The sequence below is a fragment of the Lygodium microphyllum genome, chromosome 15 (assembly GCF_053477565.2).
Source record: "Lygodium microphyllum isolate KBCC chromosome 15, Lygodium_microphyllum_v1.1.10, whole genome shotgun sequence".
Taxonomy (NCBI): Eukaryota; Viridiplantae; Streptophyta; class Polypodiopsida; order Schizaeales; family Lygodiaceae; genus Lygodium; species Lygodium microphyllum.
The window spans coordinates 121116637-121132027 of NC_141149.1; the positions used below are offsets into that span (position 1 = coordinate 121116637).

Sequence of the window (15391 nt, forward strand, 5' to 3'; positions counted from 1 at the left end):
TTGGACAAATGGCCGAATGGATGCCGAGTAGAATCTCCAAGTCAGATTCAATAGAGATAGTTGTTTTATTAAAGAATATGGAAATGGCTACAAACTGATTGCAAAAGGTAAATGGGATGGCAAGATATTTACCTTGGATTTTACTACTCTTGAACTAAATGAAGCCATGTTTGCTCATGATAGTGGAGCAGTTAGAGATGTAGAAATATGGAATAAGTGTGTTGGACATGTTAACACACAATAGCTAAAAACCATGTAATAGAAGGAGATTATACTTGGTTCGCTAAAATTCATGTATATGGATTTAGGACATGTATGTTTCACTTGCCAATTTGGAAAGCAAGCTAGATTTTTGTTTGTCAAATGTGTTAGGAATAGCATTAGACCATTGTAGCTGGTGCATTTAGATGTTTGGGGTCCAACACATAATGCATCATTTAGTGGTGCAAGATATTATGTCTCCTTTATTAATGATTTTAGCAGATACACTTGGTTGTATATTTTGAAGCACAAGGATGAAATGCTAGATGTTTTCAAATATTTCAAAAACCATGCTGAAAAAGAGTTTGGGTGTTATATCTCATGCTTGAGATTAGATGGAGGAGGAAAATATGTCTCTAATAAATTTGATAGGTATTTGTCTGAGCATGCAATCAAAAGGTAGCTTACATGCAGCTATACACTGTAATAGAATGGTGTAGTAGAGAGGAAAAATAGAGTGCTCATGGAAGCTGCAAGACCTATGTTGAATGAGAAGAATTCACCAAACTATTATTGGGTTGAAGCAATTGTGATTGCAGTGTATGTCTTAAATAGGATTCTTACAGTTAGCATTCATGACATTACGCCTTATGAGAAACTGTATTGGCACAAACATGATATCAACCATTTAAAAGTCTTTGGATATATTGCCTATGTGCATATGCCTGATGATGAGAAAAGGAAGAAGCTGGGGGATTCAAAGGCAGTCAACTTTGTCTTTGTTGGCTATGCATTAGACAGAAAAGGATACAAATGCTACAATCCTTCCACGCATGAGACAATGTTTGGTATAGATGTTGTATTTGATGAGCCGTCTTCTTGGTATGGCAATCAAAATGTGGTCATTTATAATGGACCAATAGATGATACTCATGCTGAAATTTGTACTATGGATAGTATTATTGTTAGTGGGCCTACAAGAGACACATCCTCTACTGTTAATCCATGGATAGGTCGCTTGAACAGTCATGGTTCTATGTCCACTCACATGGATATGTCAGTGAGGGGGAGACTAGATAAAGGAAAAAAATTTCAAGGTGCTATTGGGCCACTTACTTTTGGTTATGAGTCACATGGGAGTGACAATCTAGACAATGAACTTGGTATACCGTTAGTTACTACACCTGGAGCTAGGCAAAATAGGTATGTGCTGTCTCATGAGAGGGAATATCATAGTGCACCACAATTGAGAAGGTCAAAGAGATTTAGAAAACTTGTTGATAGGCTAACTTACAATGGATATTTAGCTAGAGATTATGCTTACATGAAAAAAGTGATGGGCCATAAAGAGCTAACAAAGCTAATTGTAGTTATTGATGAGAATTGGTGTACAACTATGGATGAAGAATACGTTGCATTGGCTAAAAATGACACTTGGGATTTGGTGAGATTGCTTGAAGGCAAAATACCCATTGGTTGCAAATGGGTTTACAAAGTGAAATGCAAAGCAGATGGATCTTTGCAGAGATACAAACCATAGTTAGTTGGTAAAGGTTACGCATATTAGTATGGCCTTGATTATGTGGAAACTTTCAACCTAGTTGCTAAAATGGCAACTATGAGAACTATCATTGCTTTGGTAGCATCTAAGGGATGGAAACTTTGGTAGATGTATGTCCAAAATGTGTTCTTGAATGGGGATTTGACTGAGGAAGTGTACATGGAGCAACCTAGGGGCTATGGACATCTAGATTATCCAAGTCGTGTGTTGGCTAAAAAAGGCACTTTATGGTTACCGAGAGCACAGAATGCGCGAATCAACTCATATCTATATCAACTTGGATTTCAAATGGAAAATGCATATCATAGTATATTCACTGAGATGACGAGGACATGTTATGTATTCTTGGTAGTTTATGTAGATGACTTGATCATCACTACGGATGATGACTTTGGAATTGCTGAAATTAAGTCTATGCTACAGGAAGAGCTCAAAGTGAAAGACTCGGGAGAGCTAAAATATTTCTTGGCATTGAGGTAGTGACTACATGTCAAGGGAAAGACTTGGGAGAGCTAAAATATTTTCTTGGCATTGAGGTAGTGACTATAGGTAGAGTTCAAAGTGAAAGACTTGGGAGAGCCAAAATATTCTCTTGGCATTGAGGTAGTGACTACACCTCAAGGGATTTGGCTACTATAGAAGTAGTATGCATAGGATATGTTGCTCAAATATGGAATGATGGACTGTAAGCCCATGGAAACCTTGTTAGATCAGAATGTAAAGCTTGGAGTTGATGTTGGCAATGAGATAGAGAATGCTACAATGTACAAGCAAATGGTGAGTAGTTTGATCTATCTTACTACTACATGTGCTAACCTTTGTTATTTAGTGGGGCTGATCAGTTAGTTTATGCAAAAGCCATGAAAAGCTCACTTGAATGCAATCAAGAGGATTATGCAGTATGTGAAGGGTACATCTGATTATGGGTTGTTTTATGAGTTTGGAAAGTCACTTGAGTTGATAGGATACACAAATGTTGATTGAGTTGGTTGTGCATATGATCGACAATTAACCAGTGGTTATGCCTTCAGTCGTGGAAGTAGTATGATTAACTGAAGTAGTAAAAAGCAACCTATAATTGCTCTCTCTAGCACAGAGGCGAAGTATAGAGGTGCAACCTTAGTTGCACGTGAAGTAGTTTGGCCCTTGAAATTGCTAAATGACTTGGGTATATAGATGGACAGGAAGGTCATTGTGACAACATGAGAGGAGTATGCTTTTGGCTAGCAATCCAGTTTATCATGCTAGATCCAAACAAATTGAATTCCATTATCACTTTATCAAGGAGATGGTGCTTTCAAGAAAGATAGATTTGCTTCATGTGAAGACTGACAAATAGGTACTTGCTATCTTTACCAAATCACTTGATAGAGATAAGTTCATTTATTTCAAGGAGCTACTTGGAGTACAACAGTTGACTTGAGCTTGGGGGGAGTGTCGAGAATCAAGCTCAATGTAGCATACACCAACATTGTGTAGTACAATTGTAGCTTAGCTGGTACCATCATGTGTGACATGACATAATAAATGGGTCTGTGTGACTCAACCATAGTTAGTGAGTGTGGTTAGTTAGTGACCTATCTCTTTAGTTGTATGTGTGATGACTTAGTGGTTGTTGGATGTGTGTTATCTGAATTGTCTACCTCTTTCACCTATTTGAACAAAAAGGAAGGAATATGAATTATATACATTGTGAAAAAGTTTTGGTATTATCTACTTGTGTTTCCACCCCCTTCACCTTCTTTGTAAGCCATCAAATGCTATTATACTTTATAAACAAGACCATGTTACAAGAAGAATTGCTTGATGGATTCTACAATTGTGGGGTTTTGATTTTTCTATGGTCATGTAGAAGGATAGGTGATATTATATGTATGGTCAATTAGATGCCTCAAGTGATGAGTGGCAAAAAAGTAACTAGTATTGATGACAATATTCTTGATACATATTTGTTTTTTTGATTCAACAAGTGGCTCAACTCTTTGAAGCTGATTTGGATATTTATTGGGTAGATGATATTGTGCATATCCTAGAGAGTGTATTACTTGAATGCTCCATAGAAAAGGCATGAGTAACCCATATTGTGTTCAAGACCTGATCCTATCAAATGATAGCAAGTCAACTGTATAGATTAGGGCAATATAGTCTACTCTGAAGATGTGTCACATGAGCATCAAATAGAGGATTCATTGTAAGAAGCACATGCAAGGGATAAAGAAGGCCATTTGGATGCCAACACCATAGCTCAAAAAAGAGGTAGGATAACGTGTGTGTGTGTGTGTGTGTGTGTGTGTGTGTGTGTGTGTGTGTGTGTGTGTTTTAAAGGCAATAATAGTAATATCAACACAAAAATAGTGATGTGTGGGTGTGGGTGTGCATGTGAACCTAGTGAGAGTCTTGTATAACCTAGTGAAAGAGAGTTGTACATTTACCTAGTGTGTGCAATGTGTGAGTGAGTGTGTGTGTTTGTGAACCTAATGAGACTGTTGTGTAAGAACCGAGTTAAAGGGTGTTTTACATATATCTAGAGAGGTAGGATAACTTGTCCATGTGGTGTGTGTGTGTGTGTGGCAGAGAGGGGGGGCACTAATGTAAGATACATCCAAACCACAAACAATACTTCTCTTTAAAAGTACTAGAATGTATGACTTATTATCCAATGACTAAGCATATTTATATATGTGTAATATTTGTAGAGTGAAAGTTCATGTACGTATGGATGTGTATGCATGTGCATACGTGCACACGTGCATGCATTGTGTGTGTTGTGGAGAATCTATGTGTCTTTTCTTGTTGGATTGATCAATATGCTCCTATTTTGGAGAGAACTGCCCATTAACAACAATATATAGAAAATAAGAATACAAGGAGAAAAGTGCATGATAAGAGGCCCATGCAAACACAACATCTATAGGCATAAAGCTTGCAAGTTCTACAAAAGTAGTCATTAGTGGCCCTTATGTGCACTCTCCTTACACTTTGGATAGTGAAGTATGATGATTAAGCATTAGTTGGATATGCCTCTTCAGTGATGATGACCTTTTAAAAGGGGTTGTTGGTCTTCTGAAAAGTACCATATAATGATTTGCAACAAGTGGCTTGCATATGAGTTGTACTATTGAAATAAAAATGAAGAGATTGAAGTTATAGATATAAAAATAAAGTATAAGATTTTTTCTTGAGTTCTAGGCATGGAACATAACATGAGATTGCCTACAAATATCTCACCATGAGAGTAAAGTGATAGCTTCTTTGTATGGACACCTCTTCTTGGGATGTGAAAAACCAATGTTACTATGCCCCTAGATTTTGGCAGTAAAAAGCCTATTCAGATTCTTGTAACTTTTTTTAAGGAAATCATTTACTTGAGGTGCACCTAGTAGAAATATTTTAGAAACTACATTGAAATCTTGTTGAAATCTTGTCAAAATGGTAGTTCAAACAATTTTCACAAGATGAAGATTTTAAACACTAGGTAATATGGTAATCCTCAACTAAAGAGACAAATTATTTTCTTGATAGTAATGCATTTTAAGCACTCACTATATGTAATATCGTAATCCTCAAATCTAGAAACGAATCATTTTATTGATGGTAATGCAATAAAATATCACTTGGAATTTATGGCTTATATATTCTACTTTGAATTTTTTTTCTCAAACCTTTGATTCCAAAACTTGAAAATTTTGAACCTTCTAGTCTCAAACTTGAAAATCTTGTTTCTAAACATGGGCATTCATGTTTCTCAAGTGCACAATTTATCCCAAAGTCATATGTGCTTATTGATGCAACACTTTGGTGATGCTTGCACTTTGGTGATGCTTTATGAACATTCATGAATGTGAGCAATACCAGTTTGTCTATGATTTCACCATGAATCTCTCAATTTGCATGAATATGACACCAAACAAATGCACTTCTAAAGATTCCTTAGAAGGTTACCATCATGATGTGCATAAGAATTCAAATGATTAGATAGTCAAAATGGAGGTACCAAATAAATGTTTTTATTTACTTTTCTTTCAACACATGTATGATACCTTTGGATAAAAAGCTTCAATGTTTAGGATCTTAAAACTCTAGATTTGATATATCACATGTAGGGTTTTTATTTGCCACACATCTTCTTGGGTAATTAGTTTTATTTTTAGATATTATCTTATGGCTCTTGTTTTTCACGATGTTCAATTTCAATGTCAAGTTTTACATTAGATGTTTCAACTTAAGTCTCATACATTGTGTTGTTAATGTTCATTATTAATGGCCTAGCTCATTGCATAGTGCATGGCTTTGGTTTGGTGTAAGAGTAAGCAATGGTGTGAAGATTTTACATAGAATGTTGCTTGGCTAATAGGTTTCTTAAGGTTAAGTAAGAGCTCTACATAATTTGCTAAACCCTAAAACTCTTGCACAATGTGTAGTGTTTTGGATTTAGCATATGTTATAGATAATTGTAGAATGCATGGTTTTTGGATTTAGCATAAGATTAAGGATTAGTGCATAGATTCTACGTTGAATGCTGCTTAGTTAATGTTTGGAGTTCTATTTAAGGTTGAGGATTAGTGTAATAGTTTTACATAATTTGTCAAACCCTAAACCTCTTACACAATGTGTAGTCTTACTTCTACAGATTTGTAATGATTTATAGTAAGATATTTAATAATCCTTAAGGCAGTGGTTTAACTCTCCATATTGTTAGTGTTAAGGTTCATGTGTAGTGTGGTTCACTAGTGGTTTCTAATTAGGTTGTTGATCATTACACAATGCATGAGAAATCTTCTTTTGCCACCATTTACTACAAACAATAATTATATTAAATTGTAACTATGCATGACCAAGATATGTAAAACACAACTTACTTTTCTTTTTTGCCTATCTCTTTTCTTTGGTTGTGTCATGAATCATTCCTCTTTCACATTAGTAACATACATCATGACCTTATCAAAGATGAGTCGCTTCAATGTCCAATATCCTATTCATGAATCTTGTTTGCCAACATAACATGAAAGAGAAAGCCAATGTATTTTAGAGGATCTAGTGGACATTATTCCAATGGGTCAAGATCCCATCTTGCCCCTAATGTCTCATAGACATTCATGCTACATGCCCCTTTCAGGTGCCAACAATGAGATCCCAATATTATCACTACCATGTCCATCGTTAGCTTGTCTACAATATTCTTCAATTTCCCCATCTTTCCAATAGCCTACATGTTGCTATTCAACATACCTAAGTAGGCAACCTCCTACGGTGTGTCAACATACACAAGTTCTAGCAAAACCACCATCAATGATTGCATATCCCACTTAGTCATCACAATAGATTCCAAGAAGCGGTGGGAAACGAGCTCACACTTAGTGCCAACATGATATGTTGAAGCTAGTTCATATTTTCCCAAAGATATTAAAGATTGAACACCTCCAACCATTTCTACCATGAAAATGTCTATACATGACAAGGCCAGTCAAAACAAAGGGCAAATTTAGGGGGACATGGAGATAGTGGCCTTATTCATGCACTTTGAGAAGCATTGGACACCTATATACAAGGGTAACTTTTGATCAAAACAATTGGACACCTATAAACTCACATGATTGAAAAACATAGAGTGGATCACCCCATTGAAGCTTTTCCATGTAAATGGTTCCCCCCACTATCAAGGCTTGACTATCTCAACCATTCTTATGATTTAAAAATGCATATTTAGTAAATTTCTCCTTAATAGATATGTTATGTTGGAGAATTAGAGTTTTGAAAAGATTACACTACAATAGATGGTGGGGATATTGATAGGAGTTTTCAACAAGATTCCAAAACTTTTTTAATGTTCAGTATAGTCATTGATATTTTCTATACTATTACTATCGGAATAACCATTGATATGTACATGGATATTATATAAACAAATATTCTACCACATATTCCAACACACTTTTTGGCACTTTTTCTGATGCATATATTGACGTATGTTGCAACACATATTTTGAGATTTTACCGTCATCATTTTAATTTACCTTGCAAGTGAAGCTTTTCTTTTCTCTACATATTTTATAGGAAATAGCACATTGAGAGTGAGGGAGAGTGAAGGCGACAATAACACTATGGTAATAGCTCATTCACTATATAATTTTCACGTTTTTTAGTTTCTTTACTTGCTTCTCTTCTAACTACTCTCTCTCCTCCATATTGTCATTGAGAAAAGCCATGGCTTCAATGTAGTGTCTATTGTTTTTATATATATGCATGAGAAACTTAGATTTTGAGCTTTCTTATGATAGATTTGAACGAGAGAGTTTAGGTGTCTATGTAATGAGCTCAAGAGAAATGGAGAAAATGATAATGTACTTTGTTTTGTCAAATTTTACTTTCTGAATCATGAAATTTGAAATGGAAAAGAGAGATAAAAAGAGAAGAAATCATGGTTTGGTTGCTTTAGGGAAAGAGATGAAATATTATAATTTGGTTGCTTTGTTTAGCTTAATTCCTAGTTTTTGTGGCGCACGTATGTGTGCGCGTGCGTGCGCGCACACACACACACACACGCACGCACGCACGCACGCACGCACGCGCACACACACACACACACGCACGCACGCACGCACGCACGCACGCGCACACACACACACACACGCACGCACGCACGCACGCACGCACGCGCACACACACACACACACGCACGCACGCACGCACGCACGCGCACACACACACACACACACACACACACACACACACACACACACACACACACACACACACACACACACACACACACACACACACACACACACACACACACACACACACACACACACACACACACACACACACACACACACACACACACACACACACACACACACACACACACACACACACACACACACACACACACACACACACACACACACACACACACACACACACAGCTTAGGAAAAAAATATTAGAGGAAGAAGAAATCAAGAGAGAGAGGTGTGTGGTCTTTTAGACCTAACTATAACTTGTCTTGTAGGGCATATACAATTAGAGGTAAGCTTCCCATGCAGTGAGGTAGCCAAAGCAAAAACAATTCAATATCGATATCTTCATTGAGTATCCATTGAATATGCTAGTCAATGCTATTGATTTTAGAAAATATTGTTCAGTACAATTACTAGTTTGCTATAGAGAAAATGATGGGTAAATCTTAATTTCTTTCTATGTTACATTGATTGATATATAATATGAAAAAATTCTTTATAATTAGAGCTTATGGTTTATGTTTTTGAGGTCTCAAGTACCTTAAAGTTTCTTGAAGTTCAGTTATTGTTTGACTACAAACATGGACCAATCATGCTTGTCTAACACTATTAGGAAAGTATGGACTAAAAAATTGACCCTTTAGCTAATGACTAAGTGACTTTCCTAATGATAAGGGACCTAAGAAGGAAGTAAATCAAGTTAAAATTGTGCCATGTGGCCACAAGGCCCTCACCCCATAATGGCAACTTGCGGTTTTCTTTAGTCACAACAAAAGTGGCCAATAGCCACACAATTGATTGTTGAACCTAAGGCCTCATGATAATGGGCCATAGTAGTTGTTACTTGGGTAATTACCAATTGTTTTAAGCCATCTCAAACTGTGGTCCTTGTTCTTAATATAGTCAACATCTCTTTCTTAAAAGGAAAACCACCATTTCTCTCATCAGAGTACTAAGGTCCCAACCACCTCCCTTTAATAAAGAAAAACAATTAGCATCTTGTTCTAATCAAAATATTTATGGGGCTCTTATTGAGTTCATATTCCCTCTCATGGCTTAGATATTAGAGCTAAGTTTTTTTAATTAATTTCAAGAAATCAAATACTTAGACTTGGAGTTGCTGTCATACAGGCAAGCTCATATGGGAAAGTCTAGTTGTGGTGTTAGTCTAAGAAAGTGATATATAAGATATTGAGAAAAGGGATTGGAAGAGCAATGAGGGAGTATAGTAGAGGTAAAGAGGAAAAAAACTAAATACATTAATCTGTTTGTTTATATAGGTTGCTACTACAATCATCAACATGAGTCATCACATGAAAGATGAGGAGATACATCGCTTCATGGTTGGCATGGGCCCCAAGACCAGACAATGGATCCTTGACATGGCATAGTAGTCCTTATCATAATTGACATGCATGTAAAGTCACCAGAGTCCTCTCTTAGTATACAAAGTCAACACACTCATCCTCATTGCCAATTAGGTTCTCTCAAGTTCAATGATTGTAACCCTTGCAAAGGCAAGATGCTATCTTGCCATCACGACATCGGCCCTTAGCTCTCAGTAAAGCCCCCTTCTCTTGTTGTCATCAATCGGATCGCCACTAGTGTTTTGCTCAATCCCTTTGTCCACTAGACTATTAGCGTCTCCTTCACCCACTCTTGCACTAGGGGGAGTAACACTGGTTTGGCACCTACTATCCTAGATTGAGCTCTTACACTCCCAACCCCATCTAGACTCTTGTGCTCATTGACCCCATTTGTCATCATGCTAGTCTTGCTAATAATGATTGCCTTTCCTCGTCTTCTACACCGTGAAGACTCGAGATACCTATGACTCCTCCTAGCTTCTCATACTTAATCGACTACCATACATGTTAGCTTGGCATACCAACTTCGCTTTCCTCACATGAAGTTGTTCTTCACATGTAAGGAACGCTAGGGTTTAATTGCCACATTATTTTGTGACAATGAGTGATAGGCATGGGTGAGTTCAAGAACATATTGTTGGGATTAGCATTCGAAAGTTGGCAAAAGTGTCCAATGGGTTGTTGCTAGTATAGTGTTCTAAAACTAATGTATTGTGCATTACAAAGTAATGGCTCATATGTGTGTGTGTTTTTTGGAACTATTTCTCCTTTGCACCTGCATCAAAGCTTCATTGGCATTGAAATTTTGTTTGTGGCAAGGTCAATCCCTTGCGAACTTGGCTGAACAAACGATGGCACAAATTTTGCTCAGTGAGGTATTTTGGACGAAGGGGGTTGATTAGCTGTCACTAGGGTAAGGGGGTTGGCTAATTACAAAATGGGTGTCTAAAGGAAAACACCTGGGGGCAAGTGATGTGACAAAAAAGTGACATGCTAAGAGTCTTGCTTAGGTGTCACTCATTGATTTGCTAAAGAGAGTTGCAGTATTGGTACTCAAGTGTGCCATTACATCCCAAAATTGTATTTTTAAATTATATAAAATGAAACATTTTAAATATTAAACTTGTTCAATTCCTCTTGATATGCTAATATATTCAAATCTTAAAAAAAGATGCAAAATGTGAAATCCCCCCGGAAAGTACATATTTTTTCCTGGGTGTTCTATAATCGAGAGCACCTTACACTAAATTGGCAGAGTACCTTAGTTATTATGAGAGGAAGATAGATCGTAGGATGGAGATGGAGAGAGATGAATGGTAAATGATGAAGGATTCTTTTAAATTTTAAAGAAGGTGACTTATAAAAATAAAAAGAGAGCAGAAGGTTCGGGGAGAGATTTAAAACAAGGATTTTTTTAATCATTTTGACGCATGCATGTTGGCGATGTGAACGATGAAAAGCGAGGTGTGGAACTGCGAGTTTTTGGATTTGAGGTGGGAGGTTATAATGAATTCCTTTACTATTTACTAATAAATCCTCTCATTTGGTTGTCTTTAGGCTTTGCTTTCGGGATGTGCTGGTGTGTGTCAGCCTTTTTCCAACTGTAATGGACGGAGGCAAGCCACCTGCTTTCCAGATGACACGTGCAAAGAGAGAGCCTGCTCTCTCTCTCTCTCTCTCTCTCTCTCTACACCCTTGCTTACAACCCAAACAAGCACACAAGCACACTCGCACACACACATACACAATTGCATTTGTTACCTTGCAGAATTATGTCTTGGCTATGGCAGACGGAGCTCCACATAAGGTGTATCTTCGCTTCTACAGAGAATTGCATTGGATTATAGGATTATATTATGCTTTTTGAGAACTCAGACACAGAGCGAGCGAGAGAGGGACAATGTGATTGTCTGTTAAAGGCCTAAGCATTGGATTGTCCTTAATCAGTCTTAGAACTGGATTGGGGCTAAATCGAGAGAGAGAGAGAGAAAGAGAGAGAGAGAGAGAGAGAGAGATGCCTAGTGTGTCTGTCAAGCTCTACAGCGTCTTCTTCAAAGCTCTGCTGAAGCGCAGGCTGCTCAGCCGCAGCAATAAGGATGGACACGGCTCTCCTTCGAAGTTCAGCGCCGCCGCCCGTGCCAACCCTTCCTTTGTTGACGGCGTTGCTTCGAAGGATATCCACATAGCTTCCCTCTCCCTCAGAATTTTCTTACCCGAGTGTGCTCTCCCACAGGAGCATGGACACACGGGCTTATTTGGACACCTGCCCAAGGATCCCGAGGACCCTGAACCAGATACAATGCAGGGATCCGGTGCAAGAGCTCACCTGAATGCACGTCGCAGCAGCTATGGCGGTGCATCTCAGCATACGAACGCTGCCAATGGGAGCAGGCGAAGTAGTTGGGGTGGAGACATCCTCAAAACAGATTCGAGGCAGAACTCATTGAGATTTGATCCAGAAATGAAAGCCCTCACTGAGCACGATCATCAGCTCATGCAAACAGTAGATGGGCTTTCTGATGCAGCAGCATTGCAGAATTTGGCAATGAGTGATGCCAGACACCATCAGTCAACACCTAAGGGTACAGAGAGAGGCACACACGATACAAGTCACTACCAAGGGTACTTACCAGATTTTGCTGCAGATGGTCACAAGAAGCTTCCCATCATAGTGCAATTCCATGGTGGTGGGTTTGTGACTGGCGCCAAAGATTCTGTAGCCAATGATATCTTTTGTAGAAGGATGGCCAAACTGTGTGAGGCAGTTGTGATTGCGGTGGGGTATCGCTTGGCTCCTGAGCACAAGTGTCCTGCAGCATTTGATGATGGATTTGAGGCGTTGAGCTGGCTTGCTCACCAGGCTAATCTGGCAGAGTACAGTAAATCACTTGGGCACAATCCTCATGGGTTGTCTTCCAAGTGGTCAGGCACTCACAGTCACAAACAGTTAGTTGATCAGTTCAGTGGTTATGCAGTTGTGGATCCCTGGCTTGCTGCTCATGGTGATACATCCAGGTAAATTTGCCTCTTTAAAACAATGATCCATGTGAAGGTGTCCCTATTTTTTTTTTCCCAACGACTAGCTATGCGACGTAAACCTGCTCTATCAACAATGTCCAATGCTGGTAGAGTGATGTGCTATTTCCTTGTGCTATCCAATGCCTCCAGAAGTTCGACTAACTATGCAGCTTTAGAGAAGGAATGCAGAGTCTAACAGAATAGCCTGCCAAGTAACAGGAAAGAAATATGAGAACATGGCTGTGTGATTATACTGTTGTGAATGTCTTTCATCCTGTTTCATTACCAATTATTGGAAATGCTAAATATTTCAGACTGTGCACGCTTTGCATTCTTTCCTACTGAGGACTAAACATATTTTTCTTTGCCAGGTGTGTTTTACTTGGAGTGAGCTCTGGGGCGAACATTGCTGATTTTGTTGCTAGGAAGGCAGTGCAGGCAGGCAGGTTACTTGACCCTATCAAGGTGGTTGCTCAAGTGCTCATGTACCCTTTCTTCATTGGAACTGTCCCCACGCATTCAGAGATCAAGCTGGCTAACTCTTACTTCTATGACAAATCCACATGCATCCTTGCTTGGAAGATGTTTCTTCCAGAAGAAGAGTATAATCTGGATCACCCTGTGGCCAACCCTCTTGTTCCTGGAAGGGAGCCACCTCTGAAACACATGCCTGCAACATTGACTGTTGTTGGGGAGCTAGATTGGATGAAGGATAGAGCAATAGCGTATTCAGAAGCACTGAGAAAAGCCAATCTTGATGCTCCTGTTCTGGAATACAAGGATGCCGTCCATGAGTTTGCAACACTGGACTTTCTGGTAAAGTCGAAGAAGGCAGAGGCATGTACAGAAGATATGGCTATCTGGATAAAGAAGTACATCTCCCAGAAGGGTCATGAGCTCTCATATTAGGACAGCCTCAAGTGTATGCACTACATGTGCCTGTGTTCAGGGAAATCTTGTTCGGTATATCCTGTACACTTGTAGTATATCTGCATGTGTTGAGAGAAATCTTGTTTGGTATATAACATCATCTAATTCTTTCTGAGATTGTAGCTGGAGCACGAGAGTGGCGAAGTTGTTTTCTAGATTTTGCAGAGTTTTCTTTACCCTCATTTCATGACTAAACCAACTCTAGATATTGAAATTGAACCTTCTATCCGAGGAAGCTCACATGTGGTTTTCTATGTAACAATGTGCCCTTTTGTGCACACTGCCTAGAACCTCCATGAAAAGGGGAGGCTGCTTATTTACTCAGTGGTGTTTATAATCCTGGATTGGACAGTTTGGGGGATCACACTTCCCTCTATTGAAGTTCCCTTCAAGCTCCTCTCAGATCTGTTCCGTGTCAGAAATTTTATGTTCCAGAAAGAGCAGTCAAGTAGATTAAAGAACCAAGAAGCAGCCTACAAGATTCGAAACCGCTATAGCAAAAACACTGGTGAAGATCTCTACACAGACTTAATATAGTTGAAGATCGGTTTGCCATATACTGTCTTGGCTCTGATATGCAGTTTTCATGCAACCTTGAGCAGAGCCCAAGATGGTGAAGCTCTTGGCAGTGAATTCGGTACCCTCACAGGCCCCCATACAGGCCGAAAATCCACCAAATTTTCCTTGGGAATTGGACCAGGCTTCTCATGCTACACGCACAGATGCCTCACCAGCTGCTGCAAACGCCACATCCAGCAGAATCTGAACAATATTTCTAGATGGTGGGCAAAGGGGGGTCTTTAACGCATTTCTCTCTCTGTGGGATGGATAGTGCTAGTTTGGAGCACAAAATGGGAGGGGCAATGTACGTTGTACGCTGTGTCTGATGGCAGTTCCCCAGACCCTTATCAATGTACAAGTCACAGAATTGCTCAATCAGCTTTCATGGGCCTAGCTTTACTAACTTACAAAGACCAAGGCGTTGTGGTTACTCGAAAGGTTTACGGCCATGTTCTGGTTTTCTCTTCTGTTTTTGTAACGCTCTTTCCATATGATGAAAGGTTCCACACAACGCCCTACTACATGGCCTTGCTAGCCTTAGAGTTGTTTGTAGGGAGTCTTTGCATGGCATGGTGTGGGCTTCATTGCATGCCATGGGATGGTGTCATTGCATGGCATATCCTTGGTTTTGCATGCCATGTACTTGCATTTGAAGGTGCACATCTGCATGGCCCTACCATTTAGAGAAGCCTACCATTTTCTTGCATACCATAGAGCTTATCATCTCTCATTTTCTCGTAGAGCATGGATTGGAAGATGCCCCCATCTCTTGCCTTGCCATGATAATGTGCCATTCCTCATTGTTTTGTTGCCGCCAACGTTGACATTTATGGGTTGCTCTTGCTCATCATTGCTATTGCTCGTACAATGTAGTACTCGCAATAATAATATTCACTTATTTTTTAAATTTAATAGTTCATGAAAATTTGAAATAACAAATGCAAAAGACTAGCTTATATTACATTTGTATACAAAGAATGTACTAGTGTTATAGACGCTCAAACAAATGTTTCAA

The 15391-nt window shown here is 38.9% G+C and overlaps 1 protein-coding gene across 1 annotated transcript; it reads left to right on the forward strand.

The window, feature by feature from the left end:
- Positions 1–11538: 11538 nt before the first annotated feature.
- Positions 11539–13927, forward strand: LOC148024992 (putative carboxylesterase 11). Its single transcript, XM_087694683.1, has 2 exons — positions 11539–12882; positions 13257–13927. Exons 1-2 carry the CDS (start codon positions 11882–11884, stop codon positions 13792–13794), a joined length of 1539 nt encoding a protein of 512 aa, XP_087550809.1. The 5' UTR covers positions 11539–11881; the 3' UTR covers positions 13795–13927.
- Positions 13928–15391: the final 1464 nt, after the last annotated feature.

Excerpts from the sequence above, each read along its gene's own strand:
- LOC148024992 (XM_087694683.1), top strand. The coding sequence starts at position 11,882 with ATGCCTAGTGTGTCTGTCAAGCTCTACAGCGTCTTCTTCAAAGCTCTG. Across the intron at positions 12,883-13,256 it reads GCTCATGGTGATACATCCAG|GTGTGTTTTACTTGGAGTGA; the intron begins GTAAATTTGCCT and ends TTTCTTTGCCAG.